Source organism: Sander lucioperca, chromosome 9, assembly GCF_008315115.2.
Source record: "Sander lucioperca isolate FBNREF2018 chromosome 9, SLUC_FBN_1.2, whole genome shotgun sequence".
In the NCBI taxonomy this organism is placed as follows: Eukaryota; Metazoa; Chordata; class Actinopteri; order Perciformes; family Percidae; genus Sander; species Sander lucioperca.
In genome coordinates, this window is record NC_050181.1 from 12,047,571 (window position 1) to 12,071,047 (window position 23,477).

Below are 23,477 nucleotides of genomic sequence, written 5' to 3' on the forward strand. Positions count from 1 at the left end.
CATCGATCCATCATAGGAGTCCCATGCTAATTCACACACAAAAGCTTGTGTCTGCACCCTCAGACATTACCTGTGGTCCTGGTGAGAGCCACAGTCAGTGTTCTGCCTCTGCACCATCAGCTGCTACAACTAATAAATAAGAAAAGACAGCAATCCTCAACTCACTCTTAATCCATTTCAGAAGGCTCCTCTGGTGTTCCTGTGATGTCCAAGTGTCACTTCTTACACTTTCTTACCCATACTGAGAGGGATCTTTAGTTAAATGACAAGAAAATGATTAATACAGTGAGCGTGGGATTATAGTAGTAGTACTTCTTCTAATTAGCATAACACATCTCTAGTGTTGGAAAGTACGTACTCAAGTGCTGTAGTTAATTCTGCCTGAGGTAGCCTGCTTGTACTTTACATGTCTATTTTCTGCTTCTGTATACTTCCACCCCACTACATTTCAGGGGGAAATATAGTGTTTTTTTCATCCACTACATTTATCTGACAGCTAGCTATCACTTAGCTACTTTGCAGACAGATGAAACTGCAACAATATCGTTTAAATTAGCTCTACCTCGACTAGCTAACATACTTGTACTTTAGTTGGGTATTTCCATTTTATGCTAGACGACTTTATAGCCTACTTACACTTCACCAGTTTTTACTACACTACAGGTATGAGCTAGTTACTTTGAAGATTCAGATTGAGACTTTTGTAGCACAACATCCTGCCTACGCGGTAATGCATCAACAACAATAATAGTAATGCATATGCTATTAGACCTACATTGATTGTAGAAGTAGGCCTACTTTTACTTTTAAAACAAGTTATTCTTGCATCACTGCAGATTTCACACGACATGGCTGGATGACGAACTTGATACTGTCCGCTTAGGTCCGGATCTGCGAATCTCCAGAGGTGCAAATGACCGCTGCAGGAGGGCAGTTTGTTAATTTTGTTCAGGTGTGAACAGTGGAGGGGGAGGGGCAGATAAGGGAAAGGGGTTGCTTTGATCCGGCCTGCTAAGCCGTGGACTGGAGGATCTGACTGTCTGCAGAGAAAGACACCAGATTACATCTCAGCTATTGTTTCAGTGGTCGGGTCAGACTGCCATTTGCATTGGGAAGGTGACTATCACGACTTCAGGGTAGAAAAGAACACATTTCTAATTTTTTTTTTAACATTATGCCCATATTTATCATTTAAATGTATTTGTAGTAGCTAGCTAGTTGTCCTAGCTGTTAATATCATTTATATACGTCCATTTTGATGGTCTATTTCCATTCAGTTCGTGCTTTAGGGTAATCAATTCTCTTCTCACCATTTGTCAAGCCTTGATTTGCTGCAAACGGACAATTGTTTTCGAAGTCGTTTAGGCTATACTCATTAATTGGTCATCTGCCCATTAACAGCTGCAATCCTAAAGGAGTCTAGTATTTGCCCAATTTAAACTAATTTGCACAAACAAGCACTGAAGTAGTCACGAGCCTGCAAGGAAGAAACAGTGTTATGCAAACATTTCACAAAAAAACTCAACGTCACTGTAAATTCGGCAACATTTTATTTAGATTTTATTTAGAAGTTTAACAAAACATTTGCGATTAAAAAAAAGAGAATAAAGTCCGTTCAAATAACAGAAAGACAAATTCAGGAAATGTTTAAGTTGTCGAGAAGAGCACAGCTTCGTCTCAAATGACAGCATTAGCTTCAAAGTGGCGGAAAGCTCTCTACAGTCACTTGACATCTGTCTGAGCTACTTTACACCCGTGCAATAACCCTAAACTTAGACTTCTGAGGTGACCACACAAAACGGTAATGAGCTTCAGACACTTCCACAGGACGCTCAGAGAGGCTCCTTTCCATATTTATGAGGGGCAACATCAGACCATTTAAAGTGTTACGTTGCACACTTTTAAAACTGCTGAAAACATCTATATTCTCCTCACTTTATATTTATCACCCACCATAAACAACATACTACTCTAGTATTTGTTATAGTATATAGTAATCATCTTAGTCCTACTTTTTAAGCAGGCGTTTCCATAAATAACTTAAAAACACAAGTCTCATACAGAAAACGGTGTATGTAAAAAAATAAAAAATGCTCAGAGTCAAAGACTGTTAACAAACATTCACACAAGCATTTAATAACTTCCACAGTTGATAGTGAAACAAATGCTGAATAGAAATATGCATAAAGTGACACTGGCGACTCGAAAAATGCAAATTTTGAGGATACTTTCTCAGAAACAGTATAACGTGATGGGCTGGTGAGTAGATTTAACTTTACAGGACATGTTTCACCTGATTGTCCTTTTCTTAGTGCAGTCTCAAATGTGTTCAGCACCTCCACCGTGCCTGGGGATCAGTAACAAATGTACTTTTCCATTTTATGCTACTATATTTCTTGCATTGCATTTTCATTATTTCTACTTTAGTGAATAATGTGAGTAGGTTTTCCAGTCGGAAGCTTCACCAATTGCCGATGAGTCCATGCCTGGTCACTGCTGTATACAGGAGCAAGTTTGTTTTTTGGACTTTAATTTCCTAACTCGTGTTTTCCCCCTTCTTCCAGTGCAGCCCACGAAGTGCAATCATCCGTTCATTTGGTGCTTTAGGCTAATCATGACAGGAGCGGCTGGAACTTAACTCCACCTGTTCTCACCACATGCTGTCGTAGCATGGTGTTGTTGTAACTGAGGAAATTGCGTCACAAAATGCTGAATTCATTCATTTACTGCAGCACTTACAACACCACAGTGCCATTTCCTGACGTGCATGAAGCGGCCTCCAGTTGGTTGGTGTATGAGCACATACAGTATAGTGTTTCCCTTATTGGGGCATCTCCTGATCAGTGCATATGTTGCGCTGTGTTAAGTGCTACACAGAAACAAATTCATGAACATACATAGTCTCAGAGTCCAGCACTTGTATATTCACATTCTGCAAAAGTCCTGACTGTTCCAGCCAGAAATCTTAAGAGCAAAACAGAGACAGTAATAAAGAATGTTGTGTGAAGAGCAAAGGGCCTGTATGATGCTTTAACTAATCTAGGTCCCTCTTCACTCGTACAAAAACAAAAAGGCTGAAGAGATGACTAATCTCACTGAAAATCCTGAGAAGTTTATTGTCTAGCTGGTTGTATCTGTAGAGTGTTTGAGGATTCTCTGCTGGCAGCTGACCTCCCCCGTCTCTGTATCACCAATGTCTAGGTCTGGCTGATCCTCCGCTGTTGCTGCCGCCGCTGCCACCGCCTCCGTCGCTATTGCTGCCGTCACCGCCGCTTGCTCTGTTGCTGCTCCCTCTGACACACCGGCACAGCAGGAGCACGCCTGGACAGCAAAGACAAAATGAGAAGGTGAGAGGGGACATAGAAAAAGTTGTGCATTTGAGAAACAATGAGAAAGACAGGGGTGTACAACTTTGGCTTTTTTTTTTTTTTTTTCAAGAAACATCTCAAGCCAAAAAACCAAACAAAAACAAATATTATCCAAATGATATAACATATTAACTCTGACCTGCGTACATGTACTTGTAAAAAAAAAACACTGTTTCCTTAAAAAACAACATCTTCAAATTACTTTCACCAGTTTGATATAATCTAATGTAATGTATCTAACAAACTGTTACAAAAAAAAATGTCATGTCAATCATTTAAAATTGATAAACAAGATAAAACATGAGTGTAAAACCATCTGGACTAAAACCCTGATTTTGCACATATTTCACTTTGAAGCCTAACTAAATTGAAATTAATTGAATGGCATGGAATAAATAAAGATTCATTCTACCTTGATGTCTATTGCCTTGGGCAGACATCCCTTCTTGAACCAGGGGTAGACCTCCACCAGCTCCTTCTTCTGCTCCTCTGAAAAGTGTGGCTGGTTCTTCTGCAGCAGCCTCAGCTTCTCTCGGTCCTGTCTGAGAACTCTCTGGATGTCACTGCAGATACAGCAAACACACAAACACAGCCACATTCAATCCTCTACCCAACAGTCGGTATCTGACAAACCTTTATGAGGCCGGGGTTTGCTAAATAAGTGGGTTGGATGATATATTCCTAATGTTGGAGAATCATTAACGGTGAAAACAACATTGCTTTGCTTTTTGTAATTATCTCGAGCTATTGAAGTGTTTGCAACTGAAACCTTTGTTTACCATATACAACCAAGTCCACAGTCTAATTCAATGTCAGGTACCTCCTACCTAATGACTCTGTGTTAATGTAAGTGTGCCATCTAGTGGTCCCAGCAACAATCCTGCTAAGAGTTCCTGATTCTATTTCTATTTCCTAACCCTTTTTCCTATTTCATGTGCTGTCCCTCATAAACGAGGCAATGCAACTGCAAGGGAATAGTAACAGTTAAACAACACATGATTAACAACAGTTTTGGCCACTTACACAGGACAGAAATGGTGTGCAGGAGTATGTGATGGTCTTATGACAGCTTGAGTAAAAAGGGCTTATTTGTATATTTAGTGGTGCTGCCTGAAGACAGCAAAACACTCACTTTGAGATGTGTGAGCAGCAGAAAACAGACAACAGCACTGAGAAGAGCTATGGTAGGAGGAGTTACACGTATCTAGTGACTTATAAACTGCTGATGCTGATAAACTCTCGCCTTCAAAGACAGCATCAACTGGCATGTAAATTATGCTTAAGTTATCTCTAATTCAACATATAGTGAGCAGTCCCAGCGGGTCCTGCAGTACATACTTGATGAAGTGTTCGCTGTGGTCCATCTCCACGGCCTGTCCCTCGCTGCCGTTCAAGTGATCTTTGACCTTCTGGCTGTTCTGGGACGAGTCCACGCTGCCAAAGTATTGACTACTATTGTTGCTTCCTGAGAACACCCAAAGAGCACAGTATTAATACTTTTGAAACAAAGATTTTTTACTACAAAAAGACAATATCATTAAAGGGCATATGCCAGTGGTTGCTGGTAAGCTTCTCTTTTTTTTTTTTTACACTACAGCTTATGTACATACTTCTGAATTCATAGAATCCCTGGGTTTGATCTGGTAACCAATTTTTGTACGTGCTTCCATCTGTAAATCTTGTGATATGGGATGTCTATTAACAAACATATTGCTACTTGTATTCAGTGTTTCCTGCTCATTTACTTATCTCATCATAGCCATAAGATTGAAACTTAGGTGCAGACCTTTTCCACTTCCGGAGGTCCCACTGGCTGACGTCCTGCTCTTAGATGTCCCGCTGGCTGAAGTTCTACAGCCGTTGGACCCTGAGCCCATGGACCCCGAGGTGGCTGAGCCAGTGCCTGAGCATGAGTCCTCGTCAGGAATTATGTCCAACACGCCGCTGGACAAAGAGTTGGTGTCACTGTTGTTCCCTTCACCATGTGAATTTTCCTGCAAAAACAAAAACATTAAAGAGATACTATTTAAGAGGAGCTTGACTTCATAGCTTTGGCCAGCAGACTGTAGTACTTCCTCCTTATCCTGCATCTTTACGATACAGGCAGGTGCAGTATCATTGGCTGTGTTGCATCCTGCCTCTGCATTTTTTAAAGACTCAACTGGGAGTATACTTCTTTTTTTTCTTCTTTGTTTTAAGATTATTTTTGGGCTTTTTATGGCCTTTAATCAACAGGATAGCTTGAAGACAGGAAAGGGGAGAAAGAGGAGGGACGACATGCAGCAAAGGGCTGGATAGACCAGAACTTTGCAAAATTAAAAAATGCTTTTCCTAAGTCATGAAAAGGAATAAAGAGAAACTGTTAGCTATAATTGACATATGGAATCGGGTAAGAATGGGATTGGAGAAGTGTGGAGGTTTTCCGATGATTTGCCTACCTCTTTGCTGCAAGCCCTTAGCCTAGAGTACACTTTATCCCAAGAATGCTCACAGACACGGGGCGAGCCCTCGCAATTCAAGGGTCCAGGTGGACCAAGGAGACTGAGAGATGGCTAAAGGGTGTAAGGGATAATAATATAATGGGTTAACACCCTGGGCCACATTTCATGTCTAGACTGACTGTGAATAATGTGGAGGAATCACTGTGATGATGGCATTAAATCGTGAAAGGCAGAGACACATATGAATGAATGTCTCCGAGGAACATGCCACAGCCTACCAACTGGAGTTCAAACAACTCACAATGATAAAGTTCAGCAGGGCATTGACATTTTATCCTGACAGTTTAAGAATGTTACAGGTAAAGAATATCAGTCATAGGCAATGGGAGCCATTGGGAAAGGAGAGAAAAAGAAAAGCAGGAAAGCAAACAAAAAGAGGTTTATTACCTTGTTTACCTGCTTCAGCTCCCTCTCCTTGGCATGGTTGCCACTTGCTCTTTTCTCCCTTTGAGTCGCATTATTCCCTTGTCCTCCAGAGGACAGCACTGTGCTGTCCTGCCGGTCCACAGACAGCTCCAACTCCAGGAGGTTGAGGGGTGAGCTGCACCGAGACTGGAACAGGGGTGGGGACGCCTGGCCTCCATCTCCTCCAGACTGTGGTGTAGAGGAGCGAGACTGGCCCTCCACCACGGGGGCCTTTGAGGTTTCCAAGGATGGAGGGAAGTAGAACGACGGGGTCAGGCAGCCTGCTTGAAGAGCAAAATGGTTCTGGGTGCTGAACTGGTTCTGAACACTGAAGGAAGGTGGATCTGTGAAGGGCCCTTGGCCTGGAGAGGCAGCCTGGCCAAAAGGCTGCAATTGGGTGGGGAAGCCACCAGTGACTGTGTGGTACACTGGCTGTGGAGGTGGCAGTCCGGGGGCCACTGAAGGGTAGGGCATGGGCAGCATTAGAGCCACAATGGGGGTGACCATGGGGGGGACCATGGGGGTGGTGTAGGGAGCAGGATGGATGGATGGGGGGCAGGGAGGGGACTGGGTGCCCTGATTGTGCCCAAAGCCTTGTAGAGTGGCGTCTGTGTGAGGAGGTAGGGAACTGGCTCCGGGGTAAACCTGGAGCGGGTAGCCTGGTACCACAGAGGGGTAGGCCATGGGAAAAGTTGACTGTGAGGTGTCAGAGCGAGACCAAGAGGTCGGGTTAAGGCCGAGGTTTAGAAGAGGAGGCCGCAGATGTTGTTGTCTGTGATGGGACACTGTGCTATCTGAGGACTCCATTTGCTTCGCTCGCTTTGACTTGGTCTTTTTATTTCGTGCGTCTCGTCGCGCAGTAGGCAGTACAATCGGTCCACCCTCATTGTAGGATCGAGCAGCAGGTACAGCTAGAGATTAGAGAGAATCAAAAAAGAGTTTGAGTAATTTGTGAATTTCACGAAAGTAATTATTATTGAAAACTTTACAATTTGCCAGTAAAAGGCAAGTATGAGGTAACAATTACAGAGTAAGAGGAAAATTCCAACTGATTAAAACCTGGGTCTTATTTTTGGCCATCATTGCTAGCGTTTATAATAACACTGTACTCAACGAAGTATTTGCAGAGGTCTGAGAACACAGTGACATCCCTACAACAAAGTCCACTGGGGCAAAAACATAAGCAGTCAGACAGATCCAGCAATTAACTTGGGGAGTAAAATATTAGAGTTACAGATAGACAGACAAAAATAACACCCAAGTTGTAATAAACTGCCATTATCCTTTAAAGGCTTTTAAAATGATGTGTCAGTATGGTGGTCAGAGGTACCATCGCTGGCGATCTGTTCTCTCTGACGCTCCAGGTACTGAGAGCAGTTTTCTTTGAGTGCTGTGAGTCCTTGATGCTCCCTGAAGCGATACAGAAAGGTCTGCTCCTCCTTCTGCGTATGGGCTGCCAAAACCTGTTTGGTCAACCCAAGTTTTTTCTTATAGGGCTCCCTCTCCTGACTGGGAGGTGAAACAACAGAAAGAGGAGCCCCGGGGTTCTGGCTGGATTCTACAGTCTCTCCTGTTCCTTGGATATCCCCTATGATATCTGTAAGTCAGAGGGTGACAGTAGAGAAAGGACTTTAACATACTCTAAAGCAATGAAAGGTGGAGTTTTATGTAATACGACAGTTTAGCATTGGCAGTGACAACGACAAAAGCAGTGTTGATCAAGCATTGTAGTGGTTTGAATTGGAACATTGGACACCAATGAAAAAACGGCTTTAAAATAAAATGGAAAAAAGTGTGAACCCCACAGATATTCACTTACATACTTCCATCATGATAACACGCAACTACACATACACATATAGAAGGACACAGAGAAAGAAGCGCGTACACATACTGTACAGACGTAAAGTTGGATTTACAGTGCTGTGACAAACCATTTGCCCTTTTCCTGATATCTTCTGTGTCTGCATATTTGTCACACTTAGTAGTTTCGAATCTTCCAAAAAATAAGATGATGCTTCTAATCTACAACTGTGTCTGAGCGGAGCAAAGAAGAGTGGGCTTAAATTCCCCACAAGACTGACGTTAAACATTTACATTTCAAATATGTACACTTAATGCAGTTATTGTTTTTTTGGACAACTTTTTTTCCTTAAGTAAATTACATAATAAGCTATGTTACAGTTCTTTAACTTTCTAATAGTAGATTTTGTCTGAAGATCGGATATCTTTGTATGATAAATATGTAACACTAGGGGAATCAGGTTGGAAGCAAATACTTTTTCACGGCACTGTACCTGAGTCTGGTCGAAGTTTCTTGTCCCCAACATGCACTATGGTGCTACTGTAGCTACACTGGCTGGTTATGGACACAACGCTTTCGGTTTTGTTAGGTACAGGTAGGGGCAATGAAGTGCCCACTACCGCTGTGGCTGCGTCACTGGACTTTTTGTCTTGATCATCCAATGCGGAGAGCACAGAGTGATCCTTCAACAAGGCTGGTTCTGCCAAAGAGAACAGAGAACAAGATATACTGAAAAGGAACTGGCATTGTAGAGTTTGAGAGAAGAGTTTAAAAGGAGAGGCCGTAGCTTTGTCTGATGAGGTGACAATAAGTGTCTGCTATAATAAATATTGGTAGGATCTGAATTGGGGACACATACCTTCAGACACCTGCATGCTGTTAGGTTCTTTCTGTTGGTCCTCATCTGAGTTAGAGGACGTGGTGTTAGAGGAAGATTGGCACTTCCTCTTCATTGTGATGGGAACATTACAGCCCTCCAAGTACCTACAGGAATCATAACAACACATCATTATCAACTAGCTATCTGCAAGAGTAGCTAGTTGATTTTTGTAGCATTTCAATTATTTTATATGGCTTGTATTTACCATACTAAGTATGTGTTACAAGTTGGATAACCTATACAATTTAATTGTACAAGGCTTGGTTCAAATTACATCCTACACAAGATCACGGCTACCACATATTTTTTTCATTTATTTGCGTATAGTGTACATGTGTATTTATGCTCTTATCTATTTATTATCTCATGTTTTTATGTGTTTTTGTGTGAATGTGTATGTGTTGGCTACCTGTTGTGAACCAAATTGCCCCTTGGGGACATTAAAGACATTTCAACTTCAACCATTCTTCAATATCATGTCTATCTCCGTACCTGACGACACTGTCCAGACAGCTGATCTGCTGGTAGGAGTAGACGGTCGGATCACTGAAGGCTGTCTCTTCCTGGGAAGAGGACCTACTCTCCTCCATGATGGCCTCTGTCTCCTTCCAGTTGAGGGGAGCTGCTGAGTTTTTGGGCCGCACCACCGCTGAGCTCTTTTGTACAGACTCTGCTGGAAAAAAGCCAGAAGTTAGGGATAACTCCAGGATGGGGTCAATTTCACAATAAATATAAATTGTATTTTCTCCAACAACTTTCTTACTGTCTCTGGCTCAGACACTTTCTCAACTATTTAAACAAAAATGTGTAGGTAGTTATGAACTGGACTTACTGCCATTGCTTTTCTTGATGTCTGGTCTGGTTGTCTGCTGCTCCTGGCTCTTCTGAAGATGTATTCCTTTACAGATTTCCTGAAAAGTTCGCTGTGAAATAGAGACACAAGAGTCAAGAGTCATCTGATTTCAAATATGTTGGTAGGACATTTTGCTAAAACTTTTCAATCCAAAAATAAAGGAATATGGAATAAATTGGCCAACTTGGTTACATTAATTTCCATAAATATTAATAAATATTAAACTTCGGGCTAAAGTGATTTTATCCTCCCGTTCAGTTGAAGAACAATCAAGTCATGGACAGTTATTGTGCATAAGTTCAACAACCCAGTATCTGCTATTGCCATATCATCCTGTAGCAGGACCACATGGGCTAAAACACACTGTACTAAACTTCACTCACCGGTCTGGCTTTGCCGTTCACTTCTTCCTCCTCTTGTTGGATCTTGCTCCCGCTGCCGTTGTTGAGGCTCTCGCTAGAGGAGCTCATGCCCACAGGGTGGTCATTTCTGTTCACACTACTGTAGCCACTGGACCCACTGTTACGGACCGGCTGAAAGAAAGTCGTTTTACAATTTCCAACCTGTTGTGTTTTTTTTTAAGTAAGATGTTGCTCTTATCCCTCAGCTATATATTAGCATGTGCATTTCTTTACATTTATTACATTGATGCTAGCTACTTTAATGGCTTAAATAAGCTACCCCTTCTTCTATAATCAATACTATGTGTCATTTGTTCTCCTTTCTCCTCTCTCACCTGTAGCAGGAGCCGATGGATCTGCTCAGTAATGTCCTGGATGTCAGAGTCCATGGTCTTCATCTCCTGGACAGTGGAGACCGGGGCTGCAAAAACATCTTCATTCACGGGGCCCCTGGTAAAAACACATGGTTGATAAATGTCTATCTACAGTATAATAAACTGTGAAATCCCTATCTATTCAAAGAGTGGCTTATTGACAGCCACTATAACAGACAGTGTATCAGCAAGATAGTAATACTCACACGCGCACTTTGTGTCTTCCGATAACGAAGGAGACCTTGTGGCTCCAGGGGTTGACGAAACTGGACCAGCTGGTGTCAAGAACGATGTATTCCCCATTTTGCGCACAGAACCGGACGGACGAGTGGTCAAATGGTTGTCCTGCGAATTGAAGAACTGCGGCGAAAGCCCAAATAACATAGTCAGATCATGATAGGGACAGATTTCCTGTGCAGACATGGGCAATTCTGAAATCTACTTAATTCTGAGGACTCACTCTTTCTGTGAATGGCCAACATAATCGGTCGGTCATTGGGATGCAGATGGAGGAGGAATGGTGTGCCAATCAGGTCTTGGGGGAGGTACCCGAGGAGAGGAACTGCCCTGATTTACACAAAACACATGACAATTCGCTCGGTTAGTTGGCAAGCAAAAGCACCAATTCTATTATCTTGTGATAGGTGAGAATTTTTTAGTTCAAAAGGAAATCATCCCACAATGACTTACCTCTCATCCACATCCTGAAACACACAACTCGGTGTGTGTGTGGTGGTGAAGATGCGTTTGTCTGTTGGAATTCTGGGTGCTTCAAAAGGAAGAGAAAAGATTTCTTAAGTACTTGACCGAATCTGGCAATTTTGTATATGTGTTTATTAGTCCAATATACAGTACAGTATAGTGATTGAGCAGTATGGTGCAAAGATGAACAGCAATTTCACAGTGTCAAGATTAATGAGGACCTCCAATAAATAAACACAAATTGTTCTCACCATCATAACCAGAGTGAACTATCTCAGCCAGCAGGAGGCAGCAGAACTGGTCTTCAGCATGTACTGTGTCTTGGACCTTCATCCGGTAGGGTGTCATGCGGAATGGATAGTACTGCAGATTTCCCTCACACTTATTACCACCACTAGAAATTTGTTAGAAGAAAAGATACATAACAATTAGGATTTTTGTTCCATTGAAGTACAAGTTTTCACAAAGAATTCCTGTCTGGGTTTGTGGATTTTTAAGTTATTGAAAACAAGGGGGCAGTGCTTAGCTATGTTTCCATTCATATCTGTGTAAAATTAATGAGAGTGGTGTGTGATCGTGTAATTTCCATCAGAATAAGATTAAAGGTCTGGCAAGATAAAGTCAATGGAAGGACCAAACAAGTAAGGTGTGTGTGTGTGTGTGTGTGTGTGTGTGTGTGTGTGGGTGTGTGGGGGGGGCTGGAAAAAGCATGTAATGCTGTAATTCACAATATGATGTCACAAACTAATTAAAAAACATCTAGAGAGGAATGACAGTATGAATAAAAACTGCAAACAGGTACGAGCAGCAGATGGCCCACCGCCGTGTTCAAACCAACACACACCCACCTGATACGACAGAAGAAGGACTTCTCCTGCATGCAGTCAGGCGGCGATGCCTCTGAAAACAGGAAAAATAAATGTTTTAAATAATTTAAAAGCAACGAGATCCGGCCGAATGCTAATCGGGGTCTAGGCTCCAGCAGGTGACCTAGCAACCTTCAGCTCTGCACTTAAATGCAATGTATTTAAACAGAGTCAAGGCTTAATTTAGTGTGCAAGACAAAATATATAATGCATATAGGGGACAAATCACAATAGATAAAGTGCAGCTCTGGGTCGGATTTAAGGTTATGGACCAACAAGCCAATCTGGGCACTATCAGTTAAACTGGAGAGGAGATAATGAGTTCTCCCCATTCAGTAATTCATTTTACTTTAGCACCTGAGACAGCTCAGTCTGTTCTATCCAACTTCAGTTTTTTTGAATGAATAACGTCAGGTCAAATTGAACTTAATGCACCATGATGATGGCAGCCTGTGCTTCATTGACTTGTCACCAAGCAGACTGGCTATCCAGGGATCTCATTCAGTCATTTATTTCTCCAATTCATATTTTATGTATGCAAAGTACTTTAAAAATTGACAGTGTGAATGATCATCCCTTTCACAGTCATCTTCCTTAACCACTATTATGATCTATCTCGAGTATTATTGATACTGCATCTGAAGAGAGCCTTGAAGCTGTTATATATGTACCTGCTCCAGTGCACATGCTCCAGGAGGGCAGGCGGTAGGGCGTTGTGAAGCTGTAGAAGACACTAACATCCTGGGGCATCACAAATTCCACAAACTTGCTTTTCTTGAAAACTTCTCTTTTGCAGTTGAGGATGGAGGCAGCTTGATCAGAAATGTAGACTATCCTTCCTGTAACGAGAGACACTGCTACTGCAAAAAAGACCTGTTGAGGAGACAAAATCCAAATGGTGGGATAAATGATGAAACCTGTCCCAACTGCTCAAACACAATCAGTAAAACCTTCACACCAGTATATGCAACTAAAAGAGATTTTAATATTTGTATTAGTTTAAAGATAATTCCGTGACTCACGTTGTTTCTAAGGGTGTATTCAGAAGTAATACTGTCTATCTCCTCTATCGTATACGAGGATACATCCAGGACTGAAGGTTGACTGTGATTGGTCATCAACAGCTGGTAATACTCCTCATTGGCTGCAACACACACATAGTGATTTTATTAAAGTCTGGTCACAACATATTATACAATACAGAATAGATGGGTAACAAAAAGATGATCGATTCATACTGAAGTCAAAGACATTTTTTAATGATGAGAAATGCCTCAGCGCTATGATAAATGCGTCATATTCCGTAACAACCAAACTGACTGCACTGTTGAACCTCTGCCCACTTATTGTTTATATCTGTAAACATTTAGGCAGGGTAGATATTAAGCCTCTACAGACCATTACCCATAGACCTGCCTACACAATGTTCCCTCCTCCGCAAAGTTTTGCCTTTATTTATTTTTTTGGATCTCATTTGGCTACTATGCTTCCTGATTTCCAAAGAAAAGACATTCTTGTGTACAAATAGCTACATTCGTAAATGTACTTATTGGTGTGGAGTGAATTATTAAACTATAGACAGCTTAAACAAAATAAATAGGAACAGGCCCTTAATATAAGCTGTGTAGAGATTGGCAGCAACACACAAGACAGGAGCAGAGAGAAGACAGAGAGATATGAATGCACTTTACCTTCCACTTGTTTGACGCAGCGCAGTGCGTACTTGAGGGTGTTCAATGTGGATGACTTGCTACTGTGTCTCTTCTCAGTGGGCAGGTAAAGCTTCAGCTCTTTCAGAGTTTTAATCATCTCCTTCTGGGTCTTTGCTTTGGCGGACTCCTGACTACTGCAAGTTGCACAAACACACACAGCGGCAAGTCAGATATTGCAAAAAGGAAACCATTCCCTTAAAAATAAAAAATAAAAAATAAAAAAACATTGTTCTGTGAAGTGTTTTCAGTGTTACAGCGGTGGTTGGTGCCCTGACCTGCAGCCGCTGGTTGAAGGGTTATCCTGCTCTGAGCTTAGCAGACTGAAGGCGTTTGAGCTGCTGGGAGGAGACGGACTGTGAGAGTTCGAGCTGTTGGGAAGAGAAGAACAACTGAACATTTTGGAACAAATAAAGATTACACCAATCACCTCAAAGAGAGACACAAACAGAGAGAAAGAGACTTGCAACTGATTCTAATTCAGTCAGATTTTAACTCCTCCTTCACTAAATTAAAGTTAAACAAAAATCCATATTGGTAATCAAACAGAAGACGGATTGGATACAAAATCCCCTTCTCACCCAGTGGAGACACCCGTCGTTAAGGTGCTCAAGTTACCTTATAATAAAAAAAAAAAAACATACTCAATCTCACAATATGGCTAAGTAAGGCCAAAATAGATAAGTCAAATTCTGCCTTTGTGAAAGTGAATTGAGAACAGTGTGGACGCAGCTTCACTCTCATTTAGCAGCCAGGCTGTACAAAAGAAATCACACTCCAAATCTGAGGTCCGTCTCACTTCCTTGTGGACCTTTCCTGCTGTAGCTACACAGCAGGAAAGCACCAATACTGCAAGAATTAGGGGCCTAAATACAGGAGCAGGAGCAAAGATAGAAATTCTGAAAACGGCTCTCTTGGTGCCCTGAAATAAAAAATATCTAAAATTCTTGCTTTTTCCAGTTTACCTTTCTGCTCCCTAAGTCGTTTGACCCTCCTGGACCCCTGACGGGAGTATTTACACACAAAAAAATACATCATGGACTACTTATTTCACCAAATGGCAGTGAGTATATGACATGTTCTATCTCTCCCACACCTGTGTAAGTTCCTATATGAACAAGCAAGCAATGCAAAGTGAGTCATCTGTTGGTCAAAGCTCAAAGTGTGTGCTGCATATCTGGAATAAATGTACTCGGTACATTTGAGCAAACTCCGACAGCTGAGAAAGACTGTGAGGTGGTTTGGAAGTTCTGAAAAAAGCCAAGTAAGTGGACCTTGAGTCAATACGTTTTGTCAAACTTAACATGTAGTGGTTTTAATGTCCCATTTTTCTCATGCTTGTTTCTGTATCTGCCTGTTTGTGAAAAACTTTTCAAAACAAAGATTAATGTATTTGTGGTGGAGACTCAATGAAGTAAGACTCATGTAAAGACCTGAAGAGTGTGTGTATGTGTGTTTGATCCACTGCATTAACCTACAAGCTTAACACTGATTGCACTAATACAGTAAAATCGAAAGCCCTCTGAGACACTGACTCACCACAACTCAGGTTGCTATGTATAACCTGCCTACCTGACTAAGAATAGAGAACACCTATACAAATAGCCTCTTAAGCACAAGCAGGCCTCTTATTCTATCAAGTGTATCCTTCAGGGCTCAGGAATTCAACAGCTGGTTTTAGACTGTAAAAACTGAGCATGTATTAAAGTGAGACTTAGAAACTTAGAGACTTTATTACAGAATGCTTATTGACAGTGTGGTAGTGTGCAACCTTCTGCTGACATGTTACAAAACAGGGTGCTCAAAGAGCCGAGGACAAGGTGGCTTTGTTAGAAGACCTTTGTCATAATGGAGATTTGTCAAAACCAGAGCTTTGACCTAATTCTACTGCAAATTGCATACGCTAAGCAGATTTTCAGTATAGTATACTGTAGTGTGTTCATACTGGAAAATAACCAAAAAATGTCAGTATGCACACTTAATCTGATGGATAGTGCTGTTGATGTACACTATTGCCCCACAATGCAATGCACAAAGGAAATACAAAGAGCTGCTGCTGCAAAGGGCAGATGGACAGGACAGAGCACAAAAAAGTATTTACAAAAGGAGTCAATTCAGTTAAAAAAAGACTTTACCTTAATCATCTTACTTTTCTGAATGTAAATAATGTTATCAGTCTTTAATTATTTCAGCATAGTACTAACTTCAGCATCTGTTCAGCTTGCACACTGTACTAGGCTCCAGAAGACTGGGCAGCAGCTGAATTTGTTGGTATTTGTTTCCCAAAAAAGAAAAGCAATCCAAAGGCTCTAGAATATCAGTAACTAAAAGAGTTAATGCACAGAAAGCCACCCATTGTTTTAACCATTTCAATTCTGTGTATCATGTGGTAGTAATACACCACAGTTTGATTCAAACTGAAGGTAGGCAGTCAACTGAACTCTGTGTATGCAGTCCACTGTATTAGCTGACAAGCTTAATTTAAAACTAATAACAGCTCTAAGAGCTACAACTCAGGTTACTATAATCTGCTTACCTGCCTTAGAATAGAGAACACCTATACAAATAGCCTCTCTATGCACCAACAGCTATCTAATTCTTTCAAATATAGCCTTCAAGTGTTCAGTGGGCTAATTCGCATGTTGACAAGCAAGGGGAGTGGTAAAAAAAAAAGAAAAAGTAATGGATTTAAAAGGTAAAGTGAGGTAAGACAGACAGAGCTGAAAGTGAGAAAGAAAGAACCATAGGAAAGAACATTCAAGCTTGCAACTCTGCTTCCTCCGCCCAGTGACAAACAGAGATAAACATTGCATTGCCATGGCAATAACGAGGAGTTGGAGAGCATGACACAGCCCGTCTGGTATTGAGAGAAAGCCAGTCTCCCAGATGACGTCAATCCGGTCTTCCTTACTGGCAGCAACAGACCCGCTCTGGTTGTCTTGAGGGCAGACTGCATAGTGTCTGAAACTACTTTTTAAGTCACACTGTGGTCACTTCCAGGCAGAATTTTGGAAATGTTATATCATTATGATTCAACCAAATGCCTGTGTAGTAGGGCTCATTTGCTGTACAGACTCAGAGCAAAGAAGCTGGCTAAACATGTTTAACTCTGTCACCTACAAGTCTTCAAACAAGTAGGCTTAATCATAGATATAACATGTTCAATATCTATGGGCTCAACAGGCTGAGTAAAGTAAAAAGGTGTGTGGTAGAGCTGAGCTACATGGCTAAAATAACAGTTAGACATTAGTCAACGCTGAAAAACACATCCGGTGCTTATAGCTGCATTCATTAGGTCAAGACTGTGGTGGCAGAAGGCAAAGCGGACATTATTTTGTATGCCTAAAAGACATGAGTCTATATGAATATGTCAAAGTTAACTACAAGGGCGAAAGGAAGAGAAGTGAAGTCCAGCATAATTTGTCAGCTATGACCCTTTTTGTGAGCCATGACAGCTGTGATTTGTATTATTGGTTGCTTCTATCTTTTACACTGAACTATTGGTAGATGCTATGGCTTAAAAATGTAACAGTATAGATACTGCATCGCAATCAATGCGTATTTCCCTGCATATTTAATGTTTTATACGGCATGTGCATGCAAGTGTGCTTTACGATACAGTGGCTGAAACAGCAAGCATCATTTTACATGCAGCTGTTTTGACAACGAGGGCAGTACTCAGCTTACAAAACAGCTTTCCTGTGTAAGCCTTTTCATTTGAAAGAGTAACCTTCACCCCATTTCACATCTCCTGCCTGACTCCTCACTCTTCAGAGTTTTTAAAAAGTTCAGCTCAAGAGTGTTTTATTTAAAAAAAGAATCCCTACTTTGATTTACTGTCACCAAAGGTCAGAGAGTGCTGACTAGACCAAAGATCAGTGGATACAGAGAGGATTCCTGCACAGTAAACATACCGGTGCTATCCTGCTAATAAGAACAGTAGCTCTAGTTTCTCTCTCCCTCTTTTCTTCACTATCACAGTAAGCATGTCAGAAAAATAAACAGGTCTACTGATGGCTTCATCATTCCCACAACTACCACTGACCTCTTGTTGCTTTCAGAAGATTCCAGCAGTGCTGAGTCTTTACTGGTGCCATTGGAGCTGCTCATCGACGAATGGTCGTGGCTCTCGTTGCCATGACTATTGTTGCCGTGGCTTTCATTGCCCTGTGATTCGGTTCCACTCCCGCTGGAGCCACTGCTCTTCATCTCCACGTCCTCCTTGGGGAGCGGTAGGGAGCGGGCGGTCTTGCGATGCTTGGGCGGCGAGGCAGGAGGGTCCTGACCACTGCTGTCGCTGCCCTCTGAGGGGAGGCCTAAATCAGGCCCACTTTGGCTGTAGCCACCCATCCGGTGCAGTTGTGCCATGGCGCTGCACCCTGAGGCCCCCCTTGGCATGGAGCTGCATGAGACTCCTTTCTGGTCCTCCAGAACCGAGAAGTGATAGAGCTTGGAGGCTGAATCTTCCGACATCAGGAGGAGTTCTGTCCTGGGCTTGTTCTGGGTTAGTTGTAATTGAATGATAAAAGAACACAATCACCCCATTTTCACAAGGGTGTCGCCGGAGAGAATGAAAGAGGACACGGATTGATCTGTTGAGAGAAGAAGATTACACATTAGTAATGAAGTTTACGCTTGTCTATTGCAAATTATGCATATTTAGTATTTCATATTTGGAAAACCAATGATTGAGTAGACATATAGTGGAATCCTATGACTGCAACGGATCATTACCCTAGTTAATCAGTGTTCAAGTGGAAAAAAACTAAAACAAATCACCTATGTCAAGTAAGTTTCAAGTCTTTGCAAGACCATTTCAATGCCATACTGATATGAACTGAAATCAGTGGCCATCTAGACAACAGGAATTCAAATAAACGTTCATCACTCCTCCTTCAAAAAGGTGTGTGTTTGTCTTTCGTCTGATTAAACCCCTCACCTCTGAAGAGCCCTGCAGGAGCTTCTCGATATACAGTCAAAAATAAAAAGCTCCCTTGTACAGACTGTGTGGCCTTTAAGAACAGTCGGTCTGTCCCATCTGAGCCCTCCAACCCTTTCAAAGGATCATCCACCCTGGGACACTTAAAACACTAGACAGCGTTGATCTGAATGCCACCAAAGGTTGCTGGCCGACAGTGTGGCCCAGTTTTCTGTGGCTTTTAACACTGCTCTATACAAAACCAGTGTCATCTCAGATAATGATGCTATATAAATACCAAAGTTAAAGAGCTGACTGCCAATGTGCCTGATATTCAGAAAGAATAAAGTATTAGGTGAGCATTTCCACTTTGATGAGATACTGACAGACAGTGACTAGCGATACATGTTTATACTTTTTGTTGCACTTAAGTTTTTTTTTTTAAGGAAATGCATGTTTTTGTTTTGGCAACATTGTTTAATGCCAATAAAAATGCACTGAATTGAAGTTGAACTGAGTTAAGAGAGAAAGAGTGAATAAGTGAGTCAGTAAAGAAAATACAAACAAGGTAGAGAGATGTAAAAAGACAAAAAGAGAATAGACATTTGTGCTGCTGCAGACCTACCGGTACGGGATGCAAGCACTCTGAATGGACAATTACATATTTAGCTTACCACCACTAACATATTTATGAGATACTTTATTGTACAGACCCACTTCATTTCCCCGTTACAGAAACAGAGAACTTTAATCAAAATAGCAGTCGCTCAAATTCTTACTTGATTAAAAGATCATTAATAAGAACAATCAATAAATAGCATAAAATAAAGGTCACTAACAGTATTTAATATATTTACTGTGTGCTAAGTTGTTTACTATTGCTGATGATAGCCTATAAATGTCAAATCCACCTCTGCAGTAAGGGTTACCTCAGGCTACTTCAATATCTGTGATCGCTTTTTTTCCAGTCATTAACTGAATCTACTTCATCCTGTTGAGCTGCTGCAGGGAAGGAATTGGAGGAGAGTAACGTAGATTTCCTATGACGTGTCCACCAATTTTGAAAATTAGAATGATCTCACAGGGAACTTGATGCCATAGGTCTAGGAAGCAGTTGTATCCTACATTGAGGTGGGTACAACGTGCAACAGGTGGCTAACAAGGCAAGATGACAAACATAACACAATTACAGGTTATATGGTACTCCTCTTGGGCCCTTTCAGTCATTTTAATGCAATCAAAAAATCATTCTGGGCTATCAAAGGCTGACCTGTTGGGTACATGTTGCCCACTTGGCCTTTTTGAATCTTAGGGGACTTTAAGGGAGGTAATTTAAAAGAAATGTACTTTTTCATGTAAAAAGTATGGAACACTCCATTCAGACTGATGGCTTAAACAATTACAGTTAAGCTTGTAATCAGGGTCGGAAATTAAAATTTGATTATGTTTTGATGATTGTTAGGTTTAGCCACCGATGTAGTGGTGAACGCAGTTTTTTTAACTGGTGGAAAGACAGAGATTCCTTCCTCTGTTTCATCGTTATTTTCCCACTTGCTGCTGTTCTCAATCATCATAAAATATTCTCTTTTGTCTAATTGTAAAAAAAAAAGTTATATATATATTCATGTCACAGTGCTCTGATCATATTATCTAATGCTGCGGTTTTATAACTATGTATCATGCTGGAAGCCTTTATTTTTTTAATTGCACTATGTCGTCATCATCTTGTACAATTGACTCAATTTGCATGATGACTTACTGTCCCATCACAAAGGGAAGATTAAGTTTGCCATTTTTGTCTTTAGTTCATAGACCACCAGAGTTCAGTTAGGGAACCTTACATAAAGCCACTGACATGAAAATATAACCTATATTCAGTGTTCACACAAACCTTTCCAATTTGAGATTAAAAACGTTCGTTTTAGAGAAAGTAAGCTAGGCTGTCCTGCAACATGGTATGCTTTGACAGCATCCTTCCAATCCTTGAATAAAGTTTGCCAGACAATAAGTTTAAAAAAAAATAATTTGCAATCACATCCTCTCATTCTGCAATCATGGGTGTGGAAATTTGTACCCTACATAATGCCAAACATTCCAAGTGAGATAAACAAGTCTAAATAACTTCTCCCTCACCAGCCTTACATGTGCCAGTCATCCTTTCTCTTCCCTTTCCAGTCACCAAAGGGAAGCTGAATATGACTGTAGCCACTTTGGACTTGCTGCTGATATTCTGTATGCTGCTGGACTACCAGCTGTCACACAGAGAATCACTGTTGAATTAAAATGTAATGTTTCAGTGCTAAATACTGATGATTAAGGGGCAAAATGCTATTTCATTGTGTCATCTTAAATACATCCTAGCAACGTTTGTATCACCAACTCCTGCTTTTGGATGGCTTCTTCTTGCTTTCTGTTTCTTTAGGCAAAGTCCAAGCCAGTGGCCTCCAACCATGCACACATGTGCCATGACTTTTAATTGATCCATGCACCCCCTCTATTTAGACAATAAGACAATGTATCTCAGTAAATGTAAACAGTCCTCCATTCAAACTTTCACTTTAAGTAAAAGCAAACAAGTATTAAAAGTAAAATAAAATCAGGTAGCCTATCAGAAGTAAAATATTAAGGAAGTTGAATTGTTAATATCAAACCGACCATTAAAAAGTATTTTAATTGTATATTTCAGTCTGGTTTAGTTTGATTTAAAAACCAGCAATGCTTGATACTGTCAGCTAAAAACTTTTATCTCTTTTTTTTTTAGGGTTTTATGGGATTTTAATTCTTTCAGGTTACTGCTGCCCAGGTTGGGACAATTCTCTAACTTCCATTTTAAAAACTCTTGACATGTCAAACATGCATTGTGTAGTACATTTTTTCGATATTTCCTGAAAAGAACATTTTTGTAGATACAAGAGTAGATGACAACAGGAGGAATGTAATCAGTTTCTTTGCCTGCAGTTAATAATCTTTCCAAACTGCCAGTAGGATTGTAACTAGAGATATTCCGATGAAAAGCCTCAAATACTGCCTATGTGCTGGTACCGATATCGGCAAACTACTCTGTATACCACGTAATTTAGCCCTGAAGAAAACTACTTTAAAGTAGTTTATGTTCTTTTTCTGTTATGACTGACTGTCAAACTGGATAATAAAACTAAGTTTTCTGACATTCACTGTTTGTTTGTGTGTTTGTTTCACAAAGAGTTTAACATGAACCAGACCATATGATAGCAATCATATTACATCCATACCGGGATAGTAGTATAGCTACAGCTGTTAAAACATAATAAATTATATATTTATTAACACGCTGGATCAGATCGGTACTCGGTATGGGATAGTTCAGGTGAAGGAACAAATTGTTTCGGAACATATAGTTGTAACTACAGCTGATCCCTAAAGCAAATGTATTAACGCATAGGCTACAATACTTGGTTACAGTAGGCCATCATAGCCTATTGACTTTAAGTACTTCAAACCTCTGCCGTAAACATAACTGTCAAACAAATAACGAATTAATGCACCCAAAAAGCGATGTCTTCGATGTAACATTTTTACATCATAGCCAACTAAACCGCCTGACTCAAGCCTTACATCATGATGTCACGTTGTCTCAGGGAAAACAATCGCTCACATCTTGGAAATTATCTAACTGGTGAAGATATATCCTTCTGCCATGTGCTGCTGCAGACTCTTTATGTAAGGCGTTATTATGCCGGTTTTGATGTGAAACCAGAAAGTAGTCTAATAATGCACCACGTGACTCCGACATTCCCACCAGTTATTGTTGTCAGCTGTTCTATAACAACTTTGCAGCATCGTGATAGGTTGTCAGTTTTACTGCGTAATCCATCTACTCTTCTTATGTAAATGTAGGTTACTTGAGCCCAGGTCACTAATGGTCACTGGTGGTATAGCCATACAAGGGTTACTTCCGCACCGCTGTCATGAGGGCAGGGGCAGGGCTATTGGCCTGCAGTAGTCTACTGACCGGGATTCAGTCACACTGACACAGTTATGCAACTTTCACGCACTGACACAGTTACGCAACTTACACGTTCATAGGCTAGAGTATTTTACATCATTTAGAGCACAGCGCGTTAACGATGATGTTATCTTCATTTGTCGCATTTTAAAACATCTGTATCGCACAGCAACACCAAAATTGCATGTTACAACTCGCGTACGTTACATTTATAAAACTCCACCAACCTCATAAAAGGCAAATCCTCTACCGATCCCGCTGTCTTCGTGAAATAAAAGCCTTGTTATTAGAGCTCTGTATGGTCCCGACTAGAGAAAGTGTACTGTACGACACTGCTCTTTCCCGTTCAGTTTCCCAAATACGTAACTCTGCCCTGGATCTCCAGAGTGACCTGATTTCGAGCGGCTCTTCCTGCATCTCTTCGCCCATTGGTCCAGAGAGCCGTTTATCTGTACCTCACAGCGCTGTGAACCAATAGGCGCTGCCCGCCCCCACGAGGGCGGATACGTGACTGCTGCTCCGCACTGCTACTGGTCTCCAGTGCTGTCATTATTTTTACATAAGGATGTCACCGCTTTCACGTGGAAACCCACGGCTACCACCCTCGTGTCAGAGGCAAAAGCAAACCACTACTATGCAGCTGCCGGTGAATGAATCGGTGCCGATGGTTGGCTCACTGCGGGCGACTGTTACCTAAACGGTTATACAAGT

The 23,477-nt window shown here is 41.2% G+C and overlaps 1 protein-coding gene across 11 annotated transcripts; it reads right to left on the minus strand.

Moving 5' to 3' along the window:
- Positions 1-1,989: 1,989 nt before the first annotated feature.
- Positions 1,990-23,146, minus strand: per2 (period circadian clock 2). Of its 11 annotated transcripts, none has more exons than XM_031294271.2 (25): positions 22,994-23,146; positions 17,909-18,455; positions 14,142-14,234; positions 13,846-14,000; positions 13,177-13,298; positions 12,826-13,027; positions 12,137-12,188; positions 11,540-11,682; positions 11,277-11,355; positions 11,047-11,153; positions 10,793-10,946; positions 10,548-10,662; positions 10,195-10,344; positions 9,791-9,881; positions 9,451-9,631; positions 8,938-9,062; positions 8,572-8,778; positions 7,605-7,871; positions 6,257-7,185; positions 5,807-5,920; positions 5,155-5,362; positions 4,707-4,833; positions 3,781-3,931; positions 3,274-3,321; positions 1,990-3,243 (listed from the first exon to the last, which is right to left on the minus strand). In XM_031294271.2, exons 2-25 carry the CDS (start codon positions 18,334-18,336, stop codon positions 3,121-3,123), a joined length of 4,371 nt encoding a protein of 1,456 aa, XP_031150131.1. In that variant the 5' UTR covers positions 18,337-18,455; positions 22,994-23,146; the 3' UTR covers positions 1,990-3,120. The 11 variants fall into 11 exon arrangements, with proteins under 11 accessions (XP_031150131.1, XP_031150126.1, XP_035860640.1 ...); XM_031294266.2 differs by adding an exon at positions 19,711-19,936 and having other exon boundaries at positions 1,990-3,321; positions 22,994-23,144; XM_036004747.1 differs by having other exon boundaries at positions 1,990-3,321; positions 17,909-18,363; positions 22,994-23,145.
- Positions 23,147-23,477: the final 331 nt, after the last annotated feature.

Excerpts from the sequence above, each read along its gene's own strand:
- per2 (XM_036004747.1), bottom strand. The coding sequence starts at position 18,336 with ATGTCGGAAGATTCAGCCTCCAAGCTCTATCACTTCTCGGTTCTGGAG. Across the intron at positions 5,921-6,256 it reads AGCTGAAGCAGGTAAACAAG|CCATCTCTCAGTCTCCTTGG; the intron begins GTAATAAACCTC and ends TACACCCTTTAG. Across the intron at positions 3,932-4,706 it reads CACAGCGAACACTTCATCAA|TGACATCCAGAGAGTTCTCA; the intron begins GTATGTACTGCA and ends CTGTATCTGCAG.